General features: G+C 41.0%; 2 protein-coding genes across 2 annotated transcripts in view; one reads left to right on the top strand and one right to left on the bottom strand.

Annotated features, from left to right (window-relative positions):
• ptdss2 (phosphatidylserine synthase 2) overlaps positions 1–11,153 on the top strand; it is a 28,402-nt gene extending 17,249 nt beyond the window's left edge. The window contains exons 9-13 of the mRNA XM_078257460.1: positions 3,004–3,122; positions 3,489–3,603; positions 4,309–4,454; positions 6,814–6,999; positions 8,752–11,153. Of these exons, the coding sequence (XP_078113586.1) occupies positions 3,004–3,122; positions 3,489–3,603; positions 4,309–4,454; positions 6,814–6,999; positions 8,752–8,905 (720 nt within the window). The 3' untranslated portion in view covers positions 8,906–11,153. The remainder of the gene's footprint in view (positions 1–3,003; positions 3,123–3,488; positions 3,604–4,308; positions 4,455–6,813; positions 7,000–8,751) is intronic.
• A 4,183-nt stretch (positions 11,154–15,336) lies between these two features.
• Positions 15,337–20,300, bottom strand: tmem168b (transmembrane protein 168b). Its single transcript, XM_078257458.1, has 4 exons — positions 18,734–20,300; positions 17,814–17,956; positions 16,590–16,864; positions 15,337–15,916 (listed from the first exon to the last, which is right to left on the bottom strand). The coding sequence occupies exons 1-4, from the start codon at positions 19,868–19,870 to the stop codon at positions 15,369–15,371; spliced, it is 2,103 nt and encodes a 700-aa protein (XP_078113584.1). The 5' UTR covers positions 19,871–20,300; the 3' UTR covers positions 15,337–15,368.
• Between the last annotated feature and the right edge of the window lie 1,887 nt (positions 20,301–22,187).

Genomic DNA, 22,187 nt, shown 5'->3' with positions numbered 1-22,187 from the left:
TGAGTCACCGTGAGAACAGTCATGGCTTGCAGTTTTGAACAGAGTTATACAAAATAATTGTAAAAGTAAAAAAAAAACATAGTTGCATGATATTGTTGGCCAGTTGCAGACATCAGAGGATTGGGGTGAAGGTAGTCTCGCATTGCCAGACCATCCTCCACAGCGCTGCGGAGGAGGGTCTGGCGAGTCCACACAGCATTCCTGGATGGGAGAAAAACGTGCTCTGGTTTATTAGCATTTCTTTAAACCAATCACAATTGTCTAAGCACCGGACGGAGCAACGTTGCCTCTGCAAAATAGCCTCGGGGAAGGAACATGTTTTGGTGGAACGTGTACGTTTAAAAGTTGTTTTAGTCGTGCAACAGAAAAAGATTGGACAGATAGTCTAGCTAGCTGTCTCCATTTACACTGCAGAGATCTGAGGAGCAGACCTTCCTCCTCTGTTTTTTCACCAGCTATTCAGCAGGACAGATTGGTAAACTCCTCACCATGGGCTGAATTTTTAAGTTTTCAAAGGTCACTGTACTTCTGAGCTGTTGCTCTGCAGTACAGTGACTGGTAAAAGTATAATGTTGAGCAGTGTCCTACATAAAGAGTTGAGGAAGCATTGTGATTTTTTTGGTATCCTGGTATCTGATGCCTGCTCATTTCATTCATTACGCCTATCGCTCCTTTTTCATGGAGCATAGGCTGTGACCACAGCTTGCCAGAGTCTTCTGTCCTGAGCTGTTCTTTCCAGCCGTTTCCATGTCACCTGGCTCTGCTTGATGTCTGTCTCGAGGTCCCTTCATCAGGTGTTCCTGGGCCATCCTCTCTTTCTTGTGCCTTGAGGGTTCCATCTGAGGGCCTGCTGGTGGTGCTTGGATTTGTTTCTGGAATGTGTGGCCAAGCCATCCCCATCTTCTTCTCTTGATCTCTTCTCTCACTGATTGTTGGCCCATTCTCTGCCAGAGATTGTTGCTGATGGTATCTGGCCAGTGGATCCTCAAGATCCGCCTCAGGCAGCTGTTGATGAATGTTTGTACCTTGGTCATTGTGTTCCTTGTTGTCCTCAACATCTCTGATCGATAAAGTAGTATAGGCTTAATGTTAGAGCTAAAAGGTCTGAGCTTTGCCCGCTCTCTGATTTCTTTGGAGCTCCAAATGTTCTTCAGCTGGATGAATGCAGCCCTTGCCTTGCCGATTCTGGCTCTGACTTCTGCATCCGTGCCACCCTGTTGGCAGTGACACTGCCTAAGTAAGTGAAGGTTTCTGGTCTTTATTATTATTATTATTATTATTATTATTATTAACCAGGGAGAAGAGGAAAGGGGACCGTATACAGCCTTGTGTAACACCAGTCTTCATTTGGAAACTCTGAGTGTGCTGTCCTCCACGGATATTACCATGGATTACTCTGCAGGTCATCCTTTTGTAGGGGTTCATGATCATGTTGACCACATTTTCTGGGATACCATTGTGTGTTCCTGGTGGTGTCATACAGTTCTTTCATGTTTTCCTTTTACTGCTGCCTTTTGCTTCTTTAGCCAGGCTGTCAGTGTAGTTTCTTTATCTTTCTGTTGATTCCTGTGTATTCTTGTTGATCTTTTGCCTTGGTTGCCTTTGTATGACTGTTAATCACTGTCTTCTTCTGTCTCCTCCTCTTCTATCTTGCATAGTGTTTCTGCTGATATCCACTCTTTCTGCTGGCGCTTCTTTAGTCCTATTACTTTCTTTCATGTTGTTGTGATGGTCTTGTCCCATTTGTCTTGCATATCTTCTTTGCTGCTCAGTTCTTGTAGTACATGGAATCTGTTCTTCAAATTCAGCGTGTACTCCTCCCTTTTTTGTGTCTTTCAAAAGGCAGATGTTAAACTTCTGTCTCTTTGTTGTTGTTTCCATCCAGGGCTTCTTTAGTTTAGCTTCAGTGTGGCAACTAGCAGGTGGTGATCAGATGCTGTGTCTGCGCCTCTCCTCACTCGTAGGTCCTGCAGTGATGATCTCCTTAATTTCCTGGTAATAAAGAAGTGTCCATTTGGTTCTCGGTCACACCATCTGGTGATATCCAGGACTCCTTTTGGATCCTCTTGTGTGGAAAGACACTTCCTCCGATGACTAGATTGTTCAGGGCGCAGGTGTCCGTGAATCGCTCTCTATTCTTACTTATCTCTCATAAACGCTGCTTGCCCGTCATGTCTTCGTAGCCTATGTTGTCTCTTCCTATCTTTGCATTGAAATCTCCCATAAGGAGGCTGATGTCTTTTCTTTTTACATGTTTCAGGATGTTCTGCAGGCTGCTATAAAAGTCATCCTTATTTTCATCGTCGCTGTCATTTGTTGGTGCTTAGCACTGTGCCACATGAACTTTTTTGAATGCCTGCTTGTTCATTATTCAAGCTGCTGTTGAGATTTATGGTACCAATTAAGTGGTCATTTGTTTGTATGATAAGAATCTTTTGAATCATATGAACACCATGTAAACGCAATAGAGCAACGTGATAGAATGTGAACAGACAACTAGTGGGGATATTATGTAAGGATACATTGTTGACTGTAAAAACATATGAGGTAGACTGCGTCAACATAAAGTAAGGGCAGTTTCTGAAGTTATTACACACTAATAACTGACATTACCTACTATACATAATAGCATGTAAATATATATAATTTTAACAGACAGAGAAACAATTCTGGTGATGTACATTAAAAACAAGGCCTGGCACACCCACATTGATGTTTTCATTTCATTCTGTCTGACAAACATTTTGTCAGGTTTAAGGTATGAGGAGCTGTGCCGGGATATTTTTCTCACCAATGTCACCAAACACCACAGTCTTAAAAGAATACTGAAGTGTGAGTTTTCCCTCCTAATTTACAACAAAACTAATAGGAGAGTAAGGGAGATCTGTACACACCCACACGTCCTAACAAAAGGTCTAATCTAACACATTTGTGTAGGATCCCAGTTGTGTAGGCATTACTAGACCTTTATTACCCTTTTATAAAATTGTTATGTTTATCTAGTGGATCATGGATGTGTTGGTGTGTAACGGTCTGGGGATCTACTGTGGCATGAAGACCCTGGGCTGGTTGTCAATGAAGCCCTACCAGTGGCAGGGCCTGTGGAACATTCCTACATACAAGTACGACCTAACACTCGCTGCACTACACACAACAACTGCTCTTCTCAAGCAAGATTTTGGTTAATTAAAAAATGTGATTAACCCACTATTAGAACTCTACTCTTATAACTGAAACCACAACAATTAAATGATGCTCCTTTTTTTTTTCTAACTTCTGTACGTATTGTCTCTATTGTGTGACAGATATAAGAGATAAGGGATAATGTTGACGTTTAAAGATATGAACTAGTTTTTGACAGAACTTCTTTGTTGACCTTTGAAAAAAGTGAATTAGGGGTATAATATTACCTCTTTAATTACAAGTACCAACATTACTGTGTTAGAAATGTTTATTTCTAACCGTTTCTCTGCTGTGTCCTCTCCCAGGGGGAAGATTAAGCGTATAGCATTCCAGTTCACTCCGTACAGTTGGGTGAAGTTTGAGTGGAAGCCTGCGTCAAACCTTCGTCGTTGGCTTGCGGTGTTGGGCATCATCTTTATGGTAAGGAATATTCAGTTTTTTATTGAAATCAAAATAGGGGACTTTTTGTCTTAATGGCAACCAAGAGATATTACAATACAAATAAAAAAAATAGTGAAAATTAAACCTGTACTACTCTCATCATAGATGTCCTCAACATACTCTATATTATTACCAAGAGTCAGTCCACATTGCTCAAGTTTCTAAACCTAAATGTTTGTCACTACCCACACATGGAGATATACTTGCATAATTGATGGAGTACATAAGTAATGTCCTATTCTGTTATCTTCAATTTATCATATTTACCGTGCTCCTGAATAGGGCTGGGCAATATATCGATATTATATCAATATTGATATATGAGGCTAAATATTGTCTTAAACTTTGAATATCGTGATATGATACAAGCGTTGCTTTCTCCTGGTTTTAAAGGCTGCATTACAGTGAAGTGAGGTCATTTTCTGAACTTACCAGACTGTTCTAGCTGTTCTATTATTTGCCTTTTCCACACTTAGACATTATGTCCACATTACTGAGGATTATTTATCAAAAATCTTAATGTGCTAATATTTTGTGAAAGCACCAATAGTCAACCCTACAGTATCGCCGCAATTTTGATATTGAGGTATTTGGTCAAGAATATCAGGATATTTGATTTTCTCCATATTTCCCAGCCCTATTCCTGAATTAAGACACATGTTGTTTTATCTCCTCCCTTCCCAGTTCCTCCTAGCGGAGCTGAACACCTTCTACCTGAAGTGTGTGTTGTGGATGCCTCCTGAACACTACCTGGTGCTGCTCCGCCTGGTCTTCTTTGTCAATGTAGGCGGCGTAGCCATGAGGGAAATCTACGACTTCATGGATGACCCGTGAGTAGTAGCTACGTAGAGTTGGCTGGTTGGGGGGGGTGCAGGGGTTGGTTGGGTTCATGAGTTGATCACATGTAGAGTGAGTAAAAGCATACAGTGTCTGGAATACTGATTTGTAACAGAGACTGTTGCATTAGGATAGTATATATATATATATATATATATACAGTATATACTAAGTATGACTGAAGTGCTTGGTGCTGACCTTTTTAAATGTCAGAAATCGGGCTGAATGATTAATCGTTTTAAAATTGAAATCGAGATTTGAAAGAATGCGATTAGCTAATCGTGAAGTCTGCAATTAATCAAATATTCAATATTTAGTTGAACATTTTTTATTCCTCTTCTTATTATTACTGTTTTTCATAAGATAAATGCTGGAATAATATTACATATCACAGATTATTTACAGTGCTATTTTCAGTTGATTTTTCTTTAATTTTTGTATTACTTTATTTAACATGATTGTAGAAGGTGCAATATGTAGATGCTGCTATTGAACTGAGGCATATCAGGAATTTCAGTTTACAGTGCTGATATTTTTTTATATTGGAATTGTTTTTATTATTATTATAACTTTAGCTTTTGTGATAAATGTTGTGAAAAATGTTGTGAAAAAGAAAAATTGCTTACTTACTTAAAATTGCAACTTATTGCTGGCAATTCATATCTACTGTATGTTCTCATCCTTGCATAAGAACATAGAGCAGTTTTGATGGTGTCTCATGTTATAATGCTCTATGACATGTTTTATTTGTTACATAATGAATATTGAACTTAAGCTTTTAAGAAAAAATCGCAAATCGTATCGTAATTGCAATATCTGGCAGAAAAATCTATAATTTGATTTTTTTTCCCCAAATCGTTCAGCCCTCTCAGAAAAAAAAAAAAGAAAAACAATAAGTAACATTGCAGTGAGGGAATGAATGGTCAAAACATGTTCTAAGAGTGCAGATTATTCCCATAAAGTGTTCTGTAAAGGGACATTTCACTGACAATAATTGTATATGGATGTTCAGTCTGTGCTGGTTATCTCTGTAGGCCATTAAAACACATTTCCAGTTCAGTGCTAATAGATGTACCAGTATGTGCTGCATGTGAGCTTGTTGTTGGGGAAACCCTCAGAGCAGCTTAGGGAGTGAGTATATTTACCTCACTGATAGTGTAAGCTTCTTATCACATCTGCCTACGTAAAGCAAGCATTTCTACTTGTCTGACAAATATGCAAACACGTTTGCATTGCCTCTAACGATTGATAACAGTTTGGTTTTCAGTGGAGAGGGGCAGGCCAAATTTTGGTCATTTCTTTGAGGAAAGTTCCCAGTTGTCACACCACCGTTGTTTCTTAACCGAATCCAACAAAAACAGTCCAGGGCTTGGTTTGCTGCTGCTTTCAGAAAGCGTGCTTTTAAATATTTAGAGTATTGTGTAGAACGCTTTTTAGGCAGCTGTGTAACCTCGAGCTACTATGATATAATTAAGCAATATTACACACACACACACAGTCCGTAAGCATCACTTACGTGGCAATAATAGGATGTTAAATCACACCCTCGAGTGTAATATTGCTATTATACAACAATGTTAACAACAAAATAAAAGTTATAATCAAACTGTATTCATATTATGGGGCAATTCACTCTCAAAATAAAAAAGAAAGCAACAGAGACTACTTCTAGTCCGTCCCTGTTTAGTCAGCCAGCCAACTTGAGCTAACTAATGTTAGCTTGTTAGCAAGCAATTGCTGGTCCCTGTTTAGTCAGCCAGTCATGTGAGCTAATGTTAGCTGTTTAAAATACGGTTCATATAAACACAAAACTGCTTTGCTAGCTAAATCTTGTTGTTACTAAGATATCTGCTGGGAAAAACAAAATTCTATCGACAGATTTAGCTCCTGGATGTCCCACGAAATTCACATGTAGCAGGCTAATTTTATCATTGCGCCGTGCCACCTGCACAGCTGCTGTTATCCAAACATTTCCAAGAACAGTTAACTCCAGAGTGTTGTAAAATAAATTGTGTTGTATAAATACTGTATGTTGGAGAGTTTCTGTGTGTTCCACCATGGTAACTGATTTATTTTCATGAATACAAACGTTTCAGAAAACAGGTTTTGATGGAAATGGCAGAGTCATATTTTAAGTGATGAGCCTGGTGTGCTCTAATGACTCTGGGTGTGCTGTCATGCTGATTTGAGCACGTTCTAAATTTCTAGTTGACCAATCAGATTGCCTGGTCGGATTTAGTTGTTGTATAATGTGTATTTTGAGCGTTGCTCACATCACAAGCTTACCTATTAACAGTGAAACATCCTCCCAGCTATATCGCCTTATAAGACCTTTTGTAATTTTCACTACAGGAAGTTTTACAAGAAGCTTGGCCAGCAGGCGTGGCTGGTGGCAGCAATCACAGTGACTGAGTTCCTCATAGTGGTCAAGTATGACCCCAACACCATCATGCTGCCCATCCCCTTCTTCATCATGCAGTGCTGGCTCTTAGGAATCCTCCTCATCTTTACCTGGACCCTATGGCGGTTTTTCATCCGGTAAGAAGTGGGGTGGGTTACTGGGCAGGGGAGCAGGAGGTAAATGGGTTGGCAATTAAGAGACTATTGACAGCAAAGCTACTTTACAGACATAGGACACGAATGCCTAAAATAAATGGTAAAAATCTGTGCTCATTCAGGTATATTAATTATTTTGGTGCAAATAATCCCTTGGTCTGCAACCATGAAATTTAATAATCCCGATTTAGTTTTCAGTTGATATGTTGGTGCAGATTATAATAGCATTTGGTCTTTCATTGGGGGTCAAATTGCTATTTTATAAAGGAACTTTTAACACATTAAAGATTCAAATACAGAAAGAGTATAATAATCAGTTTAACCACACTACTGCTGTTTTACAGTCAGGTAACATTGGCTTTTGCAGTTTAATAAATAACTATTTGTTCTCAGTCACGGTTGCATTGCAATAAAGGACATCACAATAATCCATTGCATTTCATGGTTTAATATGCGTGTGATCCCACCCAGTGAGATGTTAGTTGTTATCAATAGGCCCTCCGTTTGATTTTCTTTTTCCTCATGACCTCATGCGGCAATATATTTTCGGTTACTTTTGGTTTGAGTAGTGTTCCTGTTAACGTAGCCATGTCCCAGCATGTTAAGCTTCTCGTCTATTTTCTCCCCCTCCTCCCTCCATTTCTCCTTCCTGCTCATGCTCAGCAGTAATGTCCATGTCCAGTGAGGTAGGTATAGGGGAGAGCTGCTCCCTTCTATCAGCCGTGTTGTATTATGTTTTATTTCCCCTCTAAAACATCACTGCTTGGGTCCATGATTCCATTCAAAAGATCTTTGGGACCCTCTCCATAACACAGATATTACTCACAAGGGTCCTTCTCCCGCATGGCACTTTTCAGTTTTTTGATGTGGTGAATTTTATGATCTTCATTTTTAGCATCTTCCTTCACATACTTTTTATTCTCAGTTGCAGCCAGCTTGTGCTGACGCCGTAGAAGTGATACACAGGAGACACAAGGGCTCATTGAATGAATCCCAGAGGAAGTGTTTGCACACATCACACACACTGTGCCAGTCAGCATGCCCGCTCCTCTAACTGAACTGCCCATAACCTGATGAGAGCCAATGAGACAGGCTCCCCCACTTCTCATGGTGTACCTCCTACAGTCATACAGTACAGATACAGTACACTGCATCAAGGACACCAGACACTAAAGCACGCAATGCTGTAGTCACACAGACCTGGGTGATCGTATTTGCAAAGAGTGTTAATGCTTCGTTTTAGCTTTCTTTGGTTACAAATAAATCTGCTTTACCCCAAGAAATAAACACTTTAACCATTATTGTTTTTTTTAGGGGGAAAGATTGTATACATCAGTCATTGTTAATCTCACTGATCTAAGTTGCTGCTGCAAACCCAACTTAAAACGGCCAAGAATTATCTGCAAATACTATTTGACCCAGTTGCACAGGTTTAGGTGTGTCATGTCCCTCTCCCTCATCTAACACGCTGCGTTTGCATCAGCAGACCAAGGTGAGTATTGTGGGGATGTTTTCACTTCGGCTCCATTGACGTTGAAGAGTTTTGGTGCTTTGGTTGTTGTCGGACTGACCCACCTCTTGATCTGGCATACACAAATGGTATTTAACCAGGGCTGCCACATGTATGAGAGGTAGCCAGATTAGAGAGAACAGAGTCTAGTTAGGGGGAAGAGTTCCCGAGGCTGATTTCCTCATTCCTAATACTTTGTCTACTTTCTTTCGATCTTCTCACAGTGACATCACACTCCGTTATAAAGAGACCCGTCGACGCAAACAGGAAGTCCCCACGGACCGGGACCGCCCACTGGGCAACGTGGGCACAGCCACCCTGTCTGGGCGGAGCAAACTCAATGGCAGCTCCGAGACGGTGCGGCAGAGGAAGTCCTGAGGGGGCAACGCCAGTCTTCACCCGTCGGTCAGCAGCAAGTGAAGGGGAAAGGACCAGACTGAAGGAGAGTTGTGACACAAAGAAACATGTAGAGGCCAACAGATGGACACATGTATGTGCTGTGTAGACTTTATTTGTGCCTACATGAACCAAGTAGTCATTCAACAGACGCGAGTCGGGGGGGGGGGGGGGGCAATTTTCATCTGGTGCATTGTCTAGTTATTGTCTTACAGTACTACATGGATTTACCTCATTCAATTTTTTTAGGAGCTTTTGGGGAATTATACACAGGACAAGATACATTGTTGTGTTATTTATACATTACTTTGGATGTTGGTTGACGAGGGGGAAAAGGAAAACGCTGAATCAAAGAGAAGTATAGTAGTTGAAGGAGGGATATAGGTGACCAGGGAAGTAGCTAGACTCGTGACCAATGATCCAACGACGGCAGTTTTCCATTTTCTCAGCTGCACACTTTGTCTTAGAAAAAAAGAGGTAAGCGACAGAAACATGTCCGCCGCTGTAAATTAGCTTTGTGTTCTGTGCAGTCGCATCAGTGCAGATGAGAAAAGGGAGAGTATTCAGAGCAGTAATGAGGTGTAGGTAACTGATGTTCAGAGCTTAGTTAATAATGATAATTGTTAATAATTATCTGTTGATTCCTTTTTTTTTTTTTTACAGTTTAGAGTACTTTGTTCTTAGTTTTGTTTGCAGGCTCCTGATAATCACTACGTACTTTACATGTGGGAGACAATATCAGCTTTTCATTTACAGTTCAGGGTTTTCATTCCTGGAAGCACTGAGCGTCGAGGTCCTTGTAACTGCTTCAGGATCCTCGCTCAAGCCTCTGACCTTCAGGCTTTGCTCTTTATAATAATAATCTAACAATCGAGATGTACCATATTCTAGTTATTTAACTGCTGATTATACATTATATGTGGGGTATAGTTTGGGTGTTTTTTGTAGCTGTTTTGTTAATCACTACTGTTATTTCACTATAACACTAGATTTTACTCAAGTTCATTTTTGTGAAATGAGGTACTGAGAAATCTGCAGCACCCTAATGAAAACAGACACCCATGACAATCCTACTATGATACAAAGATGTGCTCCTCAACTGTAACATGCTCAAGTGATGGCTCATTCAGTCGAATGAGAATTTAATATCTGATTCCCTGAATGCCTAATGTTTTTAAATGTAACTCTTAAATTGTGTTAAAATATGTTCTGCAGTGTCTGAATAAGCTGAAACAAAATGAAAACCAGCCTTATGTTAAGAGGGGGAAATGATGGTTTAGGTTTAGTTGTGTTTTGGTTTGGGAAGAGAAGAGAACCATCCTTTTCCAGCTCTGTGGGCTTGCCATATTGCACATGCAACAAGCCAAAGCTTAGATCCCATTCTTGTTAAAGCCATACATGCCACTCAAACAGCGGTTAAACCTCATTTAGATTTCTTTTTATTTTAACTAAAGCAGAGTCCCAAAGCCATCGGCATCAGTCGTGTCAGCATACAATGTTTATATTACAAAGGCAAATTATTATTGAAACCAAATTTACTTATGTTTAAAAAAAAAAAATGGAGACCTTAACTCCCTTATTTCTGTGACAATGACTGTCTCTCAGTCTAAATATGTTGAATCATCTCAGTAGTTTTTGACTTCCTCGTCAGTTAAAAAGTACAGTTACAAAATGTAGAGCGGTATCGATTACTCAACTGAAAATGAATGTGCAACTATTTTGACGATTGATTAATTGTTTGTGATTTCTTTTCAAGCAAAAAGGCCAAACATTCTCTGGTAGCAGCTTCTCAACTGTGATAATTCTGCAGATTATTCGATAATCATAATAGTTAGATACAACCTTAGATGTTCTGAACTTTCCATAATGCTACCAAAGATAAGCTTTACACTGAAGTCCAACTGGAAATAACACTATGTAACACACTTGTGTTCTACTCTGGTTGGAATAAATGTCCCTCAGAAAGCTTTTAGTCTTCGTCCTGTTCAGGTCTTGTGGCTGTCAAGATTATCAGCTGTAAATGTCTGTCAGTGGTTACATACTACATAGTTGAAGACAAAGTAGAAGACATCTGTGAATCTAGCTCCAGATTATCCTGTTGTAAACTAGGCTGATGTTTAATGATACTATAGTCATTTTCTTGTGAATGTAATCCAGCAGAATCTACTGTTCAAATGAGAGGGTCTGTTCATCATGTATCACTTTATTTTGCCATAAACACTGAACTGAAGTTTGTCATCTCGTAAGGCTCATTCTTATCCAGGCTCTAACCATCTTTCACCCTCTTTTTTGAACACAGATTACTGAGGAAATGTAAAACCCTAAAAACAATGTTTAGCTGATATGTCAACGTTTATACTTGTTATCCCATGCTGTTCTACTTCTAATTCATTTGCTTGTGAACTTGGTAGAAGTTCAGGAAAGTTTGCTTTTTTTCCCCAATTTAAATGAAAGCTTTTTAGACATGGGCTCGGGGTTCACTCTAAACCTTTGCCCATGCCTTGGATTGGTTGAAGTGCTTTTGTTTGAAATCTTTGAAGACTTACACCAACCCAAGTCATGAATTTGCACATCAGCTCTGAAATCACAAAATATTGAATTTAGAAACTGAACTTTTTGAGCTGTGGAACAAAATAGGAACTGGTCCCCAGAAAAAAAGGACTTCTGTTTTAGGGTTCAGTGTAGTTTCACCTGCAGCCACATGGGGGCAGTAGATGTTCTGTTACTGCCTCTGCCCTGTGAATGATCATTTGCAACTTGCTGTAAAAGTCATTTTCAACTTGGTTTGTGCAAATGTAAACACGTTAAAAATCATAAAAACTGAAATATGCTGCCGCACCACCTACTTTTATAATGTTTTCAATAAAATCAACTGAAAACCTGAATTTGGTCTCATCATAGTCACAAAGAGGTTAGTCTAAGTGTACATTTTAAATAACTTTCAAACAGCATTTCATCTAGTTTGGTTATGTGATAGAATGCAATGAATTCTAACTCTAGTGACTATTATAATGTACTCCTTATAGACAAAGACTCAATGTTATATATATATATATTTTTTTTTTTTTACTAACAAGTTGTACACAAGTTGGTTGGTGTACATTTACTGTCACCATGCAAACAAGTATTCCACTGATAAGGCCAACCGGTTGAAGAAGTACCTCAAGCAGATGAGATTGTTATGAAACCTTGGAACCATGCACTCCACTTTGGAGCTAAGTAGCAGATACTTTGGCTTTTTTATTTCACACATTTGACATACTATACCAATGGCACTATTCAGAAAAAAAAAGTATGCTATTCAAACTTCATCTTGGCCAAATGATGTCAATTTATTTTGGAGCTGCATGTTTGTAACAGTACAACACTTTCCTCATGCTTTAAGCCAGTGGTTCCCAAACATGTTCATATGAAGGACCCCTAAACTGACACAAACTAGACCATAGACCCCCATTTTAAAAGATCTGCCCCATCTGATAGGATTTTTGTTTTTTTTTAGATGTTTTCTTACAGAAAGTGTATGAAACCCATGGCCACAATAGTCATGCATTCTGTCATTGTGTTACTTATGGAAGGAATTATCATGACATTTTAAGTAACAAAATGATTCCCCTTTTTGCTGGGGAACACCTTCAAGGACCCCCTTTTGGGAACCAGTGCTTTAAGCAACTCCCTTCGTCATTATTGAGCAGGTATTGGCTCAGGTACTAGAGCCGGTTGCCCATTGATTGAAGGATTGGTGCTTCAATCTCCGGTCTGTGCGTTACAGTGGCCTTAGCCGAGACACTAAACCCTACGCTGTTCTCGATGAGTAGGCTGCCTTTAATGGCAGTAGTCTTTAGTAGTCTTTTTTTAATTTTACAGGTTATTAAAATCCTCAGAATTTCCTAGGAAGTTTCCTGTAAAGTAACTATGTAATTTGGCATTCATTTATGTAAGTTGAAATTCAAAATGTGTCTACAGGCAAGTATACAATTCAACATATATGACAATTTAATATTTACTTGTGTTTAAAAGGAGTTCTTTCAAGGAAATCAACAACTGTTTTTAAACATTGTACAATTAACAGAAGTCTAACTAAATTAACAGTCTCAGAACTTTGCCTATTTTCTAAAAGGTTACCCAAATGCAGACTATTTACTTTTTATGAAAAGAAGGTTAGATGTATTGTTATTCTCCTAGTGTCAGACACATGAAATAACTTGTTTCATTTAGTTTTTGGCAGAACTAGTGCAGTGCCCGTTGAAAATGTGCCTGTTTGGAACGGGCTGATTGCTTGGCCTGTGGTATTGCTGCTTGTAGAATTCTTCAAAACCAAATTGTACCCCAAAATTACTGACAGAAGGACCCCAAACCACTTCATATGCAACTCCACTCTATAGCCTACTACTGACTTACTGATTTACCTGACAGAGAACGTTGCAGATTCAGAATGTAATCACAAAATATCACAATGAAAATGTGGAGTAATCAGACATTAGCCTCATGGACTCATGGCAGTGCGCTACCCACCTGGCCCGTTATGAGAACTAATCAGCACATATCTGTGTTCATCAACCACCAGAACCAGACTGTGTGTGTGTGCAGAGAGAGAGAGAGAGAGAGAGAGAGAGAGAGAGAGAGAGAGACTTAATTAACCCGACCCGGGGTGAGTCTGATGAAAAGTGCTGTGTCTGCCCGGTTCAGCTCTGAGATTTTCTCACACTGCACAGCGCTGTGAAGGAATAATCTCCGAGATTACGTTCTGTTCTGCCTCTGGTTAGTGTGGTGAATGTAGGCTACAGCTCACAGCAACTTATTACTATATAGTATCTGGCTTTTGTTTGATATTTAGTGTGGGCAAATGGCTTTTTGTTGAGTTTCCTCTTAGTGAAAATATAAAAAAAAAAAAAAAATAGACACGAAAAGCGTAGCGCCTTTTTTTCGCCAACCTTATTCCACACAACAGTCGCGATGTTCCTTTCAGCTATCCGCTCGTGCTCCAGGAAAGCGAAGAAAAGTTAGTTTAGTATATCCAGCAATCATGTAGCTAACGTTGGAAGCAGGAAAAGAGTCAAAGGCTACTTTGCACATTTTTGTGGGTCTGAGCTGTATTTCACATTTTAGCTGCCAAAGCTCTGCTGCTTTCTTCGACCCTCTCTGTGTCTGGTCCTGCGCTGTGTTCAGTGTGCAGTGCGAGAGGGGGAGTGGCCAGCGGCAAAAGCCAATGTGTGCTTCTTTTACCGATATATATTTAACGATATCTTTTTTATTTCTAATCCAAACAACGTCACAACTTGGCACTGCATGTACTCATGCCCGTAGCGAGACACATGTCAAGTTTGAAATCAATCGGACTAACGGTTGAAGAGATACACACACACACACACACACACACACACACACACACACACACACACACACACACACACACACACACACACACACACACACACACACACACACACACACACACACACACACACACCTCCAATTTATAGATAGATATATCCAATGAGGAGCCCAGTAAATTCATGATTTGAGCACTTAAGTCCCACTTCTCCTTTATTGCATAGTTTCACCCATCTTTCACTTGAATCATTTTGCATAGCCCAGTAAACTGCAATAAACCTCGGGAAGAAAATGGATCTCATCATGTGACGCATTTAATTCCTGGGGTTTATTATGACATAAATACTGTAGTTCACACACATCTGTGTATAGTGCATTCATCAGTACAGTTAAAATAAAAAACTCTTTCTGGACTCCCTGGAACAGCTGGAGTATTTAAAAATTACCCCTAAAGCATTGCAAAATGCTGTTACAACAGACACAAAGCAGTGCATTGAATATACTCAAAGCTTGGAGTGTCAAATGCATAGTGTAGCACAGAGGGGTGTAAAAGGAATCATTTCACAATCAAAATACAACAACAATACAACATTTTGAGCTCTAGACTAAATGCTGCTCATATGATTTATGCCTGAGATCTTCCTCTGAAAATGTACCACGGCCACTTTGGTTAAAGGTTATTAAAAATCAGCCTAGCGAGCTGGATGTTCTTTGGCGATTTTACGATAAAAAAGGCACAATTCTTCTTAAAATCAAGGTGGAATCACTTCAGATCGAACAGTAAATAGATGCAAAAATGTGCAAAAATACAGTCAATGTGCTCAGTCTCATCCCACAAATTGACATATCCGTTTGACAGGGATGTTCAGATCGCTAAATCAAAGCTTAACACACACATTAATAGAAACATTTACAAAAGGACATAAAAACTGGAACTAAAAATCCCCCCAAAAAAATCAAACAAGCAATCAGTAACTACGTGATTAGTTTTGCAGTAACCAACAGGACACTAGTTAGCTGCCTATTTTCAGGGTCCGAAAGACACTCGCTGACTTCTGGAAAATATTCCGGTTTTAAATATATTCTTTTTTCTTTTTTTTTTTTATCTATATTTCTATGATCTGACCAGTTTGAAGCCTTGGCCAGTGTCCAGTATCGCTGGTGGAAACCAGTTAAGTTTGATTCTCTTAAGACATCGCAGGAAGATGCTGCAGAACCACAGCACGTTCAGACCGCCGCACCACAGCGCCAGCTGTACCACCGGGTACGTCATCCGAGGGAAGTACACCCTCCAGTGGTTGGTAACATCACTTCCTGTCGGTAGGTGCAGCGTGTAGTCGCTCCAGTATTTGGAGATGCCGTAGGCGGCAGACACCGGCCTGCCTCTCTCAGACCACTGGATGTTGCTGTTTGAGTTGCAGTTATACTCCACCCACTGAGAGGTGAAGTCCCCGAGCTGCGGGGGGTCCTGCAGCTCGGCGTCTGTCACTCGAGCGAGTGTCGCTCCCTGCACAGCCACGTACAGACCCTCCACCTTCCTTACCTCCTTCACCCACGGCAACGAGTTGTCACAGTCGAGCACCAAGATGAGGCGCGAGCAGAAGCTGCCGTTCTTCTCCCTCCACCACTCCAAGATCTGATCCAGGCGAAGAGTGTCTCCTCCTGGTGATGAACACAGAAACCAGCTGATTACAGATCACACAGAAACAAATTACCTTATGAGGACAATACTATACGATCTTCAGATTACAAAAAATACCAATAGAGTATGCCATAAAAAAAAGTCAGTATAGTATAGTATGCCATAAAAATTAGGAATGTACCACTTTTTTTCAGACCAAAGTACAAGTACTTGCCGTTGCCGAGTACCAATGATTACTTATTACTCTGACTGCACTGAATTAAATATACAACACAATGCTGTTGCTGAAATTTAAACTTTGTTTTCCTGAACAGACATACGGCACTAGCACACATTTCACCGTAACCTGTAACACATTCAGTGGATGTCAGAACCATACAGTACAACTGTAGCAGGAAAACTGAAATATGTTATCATTTGTTAGTGCTGTCTCTTGCTTCTCCAGCGTTTGCTGCAAAGTTAGTAGTTGCTGTTTCCTCACTGCTAGCATTAGCAAACTCTTTGAACTGTGTTGGTTCTGTAGACGTTTTATACAACTGCTTGAGTTAAAGGAGCTATTTCCCCCCCTTCTCTTGACAATTTAGCAGAGCATTGTTTGCCGTCTGCTCTACTCTTGTCAGCCTAACTAATGACTATATTACTGTTAAAATAGTCTATTATTCAACCCTTACTTATCATTGATGCCCGTCTCACCTGCCAGCGCCCACTCTCCAGAGCGGTGACTGTGACCGCTGTAGAAGATCACGTAGGTGTCGTGGCGAGGCCCGTCCGCCGTGCGAAGCTCCAAGAAGGATTTGATCTTGGCCTGCAGAGCCTCCTGGGTCACCCCGCTGGTGGAATAGTCGCAGCCAAAAGTCTCAATCAGGTGGTGGGCGAAGAAGCGCTGCACATCGTTCAACATGCCTGTAGAGCGCCTGTTCAGCTCCAGCACCTGGCCTGGAGGCAGCAGCATGGGCTGGCCGTCTGGACTGCAAGGCAGACAAAAATAAAACAGAGGAGGAAAGTGAATGAATAATGTCTATTTAGATCAGTTAGTCAGCACAGGTCAAGGGACGTCTAGTCTCGCATTGCCAGACCTTCCTGCACAGCGCTGCGGAGGAGGGTCTGGCGAGTCCACACACCAATCCTGTATGGGAGAAAAATGTGCTCTGGTTTATTGGCATTTCTTTGAACCAATCACAATGATCTTGGGCGGTGCTAAGCGCCAAGCGGAGCCACGGTGCCGCTGCAAAATAGCCTCGGGAAGGAAATTGTTTTGGTGGAACGTGTACGGTTCAAAAGTTGTTTTAGTCGTGCAACAGAAAACTCAAGATTGGACAGATAGTCTAGCTAGCTGTCTGGATTTACCCTGCAGAGATCTGAGGAGCAGTTAACCATAGTCCTCAGAAATCCACCGGAGTTTAAAATTACAACACAAAGAAGGCGGAAGGTACCGGGATATCCGAAAAGAGTGACATACGGCGGAATCTCCAGCAAAACGAGAGCCATCCCGGAAGTGGAACGTCGTGGCTATAGACTAGGGGACGTCTAATGAGTCAAAGACAACTTCATGACTTGCAACAACTTTGATTTTAAATATTCAGCCAACACATATTGCAGAAATGTAGTATTTGCCTGCTAACAACATTTGAATTATAGATATGTTGCCATGTTTAAACTTTAATCACACTCTGTGCTGGAAATAGCACAGAACATCCATGTCTCACTGTTTTGTGGCAAGATGTACTTGACACTTAAAAAAATCCACAATAATACACAAAATATTGATTTAAAGCTGGGGATCTTTTTTTTTTGTTCTCTTAAAACAGTCATGTTATGGGATTTTTTATTGACTAATATTCAGGTAGGGCCATACAGTACCTACATCTGGCTAGTTATTGTTCCCTACTCCCCCAGCCGGTATGCATTACACACTACCTGCAGTAGTTGGTGGGGATGACCACTGCGTAGCCCACACAGGTTCCTCCCAGGCTGACCCCGAGCTCGTGGAAAAGCCCGTGGAACAGAGACTCCAGAGGCAGGACAAGAAGGAACACGCTCACAAAGATACTGCTGGAGGCCTGGAGAGCACAGTCATAAGTCAATTAAATATTGGTTTACACTACAATAACAAGAGTATGGCATATGAAGGGAAATACTGTGGAAGAACCTAACATGAATCTGCATTTACATGAATTCTGCAACATTTTAGCAATATATAATGCACTATTTTAGTTCTTATCGGAATACGAAATTCTGATTAAATGTGGAGTAGGAGTAATCAATACGTAATAACAGTTCGTATTGTATTGTTTAATGAAAGGACTCAAATCGAACTGTAAAGGAAACTGAGCAATTCAACGTGTCTTTTTAATAACACAAAATGTAAATGTAAAGCACATTCTCAGACTGTCCCATAGTCCAAACCAATGGTTCTCAACCTGGAGTTCAATCAGAACCCCCACTAGGGTTCACAAGATAAATCGGAGGGGGCACAAGATTAAAAGCAGGAAACAATTATTTCTGCTATGCAAAATTAGATTTACTTTCACCAAATCTTTACTTTCTTCTTGTGAATTAATGGAAAACAGAGGTATGCAACCAGTAATAAGGAGTCCCGAGTGAACACTCGCTTTAAGGGATCACAAGCTAAAACGTTTGAAAACTCCTGGTGAAAAAGAAATACCCACATTCTGCTATCTTCTGCTGTCCAAATTTGCAGCACATTGTATTAATAAAACCTAGTGATAGTCAGTTTATCTTGTGTTTATATATATATATATATATATATATATATATATATATATATATATATATATATATATAAGCCTATATGTGTGTTGTCTGGCTGCCCCTACCTGCCAACAAAGAGCAGCAACAGCAACAGTTGACACCAGCGAGAAGAGCACCAGGCGTTCAGAGATGAGGCAGAAATGTCTCATGCCCTTAGAGGCCATAACCTTGTCCAGGCCACTGACACCTGGCCCCTGGGACAGGCACAGCCTCTGGCACTCACTGAGCTTGGTGTGAAAGCCCCACACTGTGATGACAAACACTACGTGGCAGATGGCCCAGAAGAGCACACAGACAACAAAGCCTGGGATCACCAGGTACCACTGGTCCAGATCGTTCAGCTTCCGAGCGGCCAGAATGATGAAGGCCACCTCCACCAGCAGCAGAGGCAGGAGGGACAGCCGGCGCCACAGGCCCCGCCACACCAGGAAAGGCTGCCAGCGCTCGGTCACAGAGAGACCACTGAAGTAGACATCCAGCAGAGGGTCGCAGATGAGCTGGCTGAAGAAGCAGGCGAGGGCGAAAGGGTTGGTGGCGATGCTCAGAGACTTGAAGAACAGCAGGGCGGTGATTACAGCGAAGCAGACCAAGTTGGGAAGAGCTAAGAGAGCCTTCATCCGGAGGGCAACCATGACCGTGGCCAGCGCCACCACCAGCACCATCACGCTCAAAGACTTGTGGACGAGTAGTGCCGTGCTGGCGGAGGCAAAGCCCACTAGCTCCAGCCGCTCTGCCGAGGTGAGGAAGGCAGGACGGTACCTAGTAGAACCGAACAGTCTCTCCAGGAGCGCCCACAGCGTCCTCAGAGTCACGCTGGCCAGCAGAAGGTAGTTGGCCACCTGCTCCTTCACGTCGCTCTCCAGGGCGGGACTGTTGAGGAAACACTGCAGTCCCAGCAAAAAGCCGAACCACAGGTGGAGGAGACTGAGGCTGACCCTCTCCATGCTGAAGTAGTAGTACACTATACTTGCTATTCCGAGGACAATCAGAGCCAAAACAAAAATGACAAGAAGAGTGGTCTCCTCAGTCCTCTCCCACCGGGCATAGACCCCCAAACACAAGGCGACCAGCAGGTTGAGACCGGACAGGTAGCCCAGCCACCGGACAGACGACCACATGCTCACCTCTCCGTTGACTTCCTCCAGCCGGGTCATCGCTGCATGAAGGCAGTGACTGACACAGTAGCGTAGAAAACGACACATCTTTATATGAAAGACTAAATATTCAACGCTAAAACCACGAACTTTAGTTATAGTCGGTTTGTTGTCCGTTATGACATTTTAAATTCGGCGACGCCAAAATTAGGTTTAACTTACGTTAGGTTTACTGGCTAGCCAACTTTTTGAAAGTAGCTAGCTTACGTTAACTAGCTAGCTAACGTAAACGTCAGCTAATAGCGATGCATATTTGCACCGGTCACTTGCACGCAGAAACATTTACATCTTGAAGATCATTGTTGTTGTTCTTTTCATCTGATGTCCGATATGATTTTAAAAGGTCTAAGAAGGAGCGCCCGAAACCATCTGTCACTAGAGATAGCTAGCTACATATCCGCTCAGAAAGTTTGTAACGTCAAAAGTTTTGAGTCAGTTGACAGGCACCATGGCGCTGGCTTCGACTACGGCAAGTGCAAAGGGTAAAACATGCTTTCCCAACGTTAAAGCAAAGGTTAAAGGCCCAATCCATATTATATATTTATATGGACAATGCCCTTGATGGAAAATGTTCGTCAAGGTTCACTTTTAAGCTTACTTCCTTGGTCGGAGCTTTAGTCGCATCTCACATGGACCTTGAGTTAAAGGTCCAATATGTAATATATTAAATCAATCCAAAAATGACCCCAATGCGTCATCAGATATTAACGAAACATGCTAAGTTGAAATACTATCTTTTCTGACAACAATGCTAATGCCAGTATTTTCTCCTTTAGAAATTTCTGTTCCGTGACGGAATTTCTGTTTGTGTTTTGGCCGTTATCAACTGCCCAGTTTGACAGCCAGGCTGGCTTGCCAGATATACCTGTAAAAACTTAAACCCAGCGTGCTACAGCTGTAACGTTAATACAGCCATGAAAGCAGCAAACAAACGAACAGGATCAACGGAGATAGATTCTACCCGACCTAAAAAAAACGGCATGTTTATAACAGCTGTGTGACCAGAGACGTAACAAACCCCGGGTAAATATTGGAGATGTATTTGAAAGATGGAGACAGCTTAGAGCCCAAAAGGACACAGAGTTGGCTAATTTCCTCCTGAACAGGTAAGCTTTAGCTTCAAGCTAATTTATCTTGGCTTCAAGGGACGGGCATTTAATGTCATTTCAGCATTCGAGTAATCACATTGAGTACCCAAGTTTGTTACTGGCAAAAACAAATGAGACACAGTGTTTTTAGCAGTTCCTATCGTAATTTAAGCCTAGGAAGTGTGTATGTCCATCGGGTGGAGAGGACAGCGAGGTTGTTGTGTTTTTAGCGGTTCCTTCTGCAATTCTAAGCCGAAAAAATGTGCCTTGCCGGTTGGGTAGAGAGCTCCAGTGAGCACGGGCTTTTATAACTGTCAATATAGCCAGCATCTAACGTTAGCTACTCTGCTGTGCTGTGAAGTAATGTCTGGCTATGTGAGACAAGCGTCTAGCAACATTGTTGTGGATGCTGGGGTCTCAGCCTGGCAACCTCCGTGAACTTCGAGTCTGGGGAGGATAATGCGGGGGAGAAAACTCTCTTCATTATTTTGAATTTGTACTGCAGTAACTATTTTAAACACTAGCTGTCAGTATTACATATTGCACCTTTAAGATTGTTTTTTTTTTAAAGGGTCAATAATAAACTTCTACACTTAAAAATGTTTGTTTCAACTTAACAAAACTGGAAAAATGCAGCTCACTTTATTTATGTCCATGTTCCAAATATGAGGGGGTAGCTTTGACTTCAAGATAGTTCTGCCTACTGTAGCACTTTAGTCAACAATGCCAAATTAAGTAATACTGTAAAATGTCAAGTCTGTGCTCAAAATGTAAGCAAAGGGCAGCCACGGTTTTAAAGTGCAAGTCTCCTAAATGCAATCCCACCTATCTGAAAAAAAGGTCTGTAAAATTGTTTTTAAATATCGGTATTTCACATTTTTTTTATAGTTATTACTTTATTTTGCGTTTCTTTTTTGTAGTAGTATAGAGGACTTTCAGTAAAATACAAGTGTAAACCTTTACCCCCTGAAAGAAATACAGAGGACATGACCTCAGTGTCAAAATGGCCTCAAAGGCTAGGTATCTGCATGTGTTCAACCGCTACTGATGCTGATAAATATTGTCTGTGTAGCAAATGTCAATAAATGACCCATTCTATCTCCTGAGTTACAAGCATCCCTTCATAACTTTATAAGCAGTACACAGAGCACTATTTTGAATGTTCAAAAATAAAATGTGCAAAATACACATGAAAAAACACAGACGCCTTACATTTACATTCATTTATAAAAGAAAAAAATACAACCATACTATAAGCACACATTGTTCTGCATTGA

This window comes from Sander vitreus, chromosome 8 (assembly GCF_031162955.1).
Source record: "Sander vitreus isolate 19-12246 chromosome 8, sanVit1, whole genome shotgun sequence".
In the NCBI taxonomy this organism is placed as follows: Eukaryota; Metazoa; Chordata; class Actinopteri; order Perciformes; family Percidae; genus Sander; species Sander vitreus.
This window is presented reverse-complemented; position numbering and strand designations above follow the sequence as displayed.

What these genes read in the sequence shown, in the direction of transcription:
- tmem168b (XM_078257458.1), bottom strand. Translation starts at nt 19,870, where the DNA reads ATGTGTCGTTTTCTACGCTACTGTGTCAGTCACTGCCTTCATGCAGCG. An exon ending in TTGCTGCTCTTTGTTGGCAG is followed by an intron (nt 17,957 to 18,733) that starts GTAGGGGCAGCC and finishes TGTGCTCTCCAG; the next exon opens with GCCTCCAGCAGTATCTTTGT. An exon ending in ATCCCCACCAACTACTGCAG is followed by an intron (nt 16,865 to 17,813) that starts GTAGTGTGTAAT and finishes TCTGCCTTGCAG; the next exon opens with TCCAGACGGCCAGCCCATGC.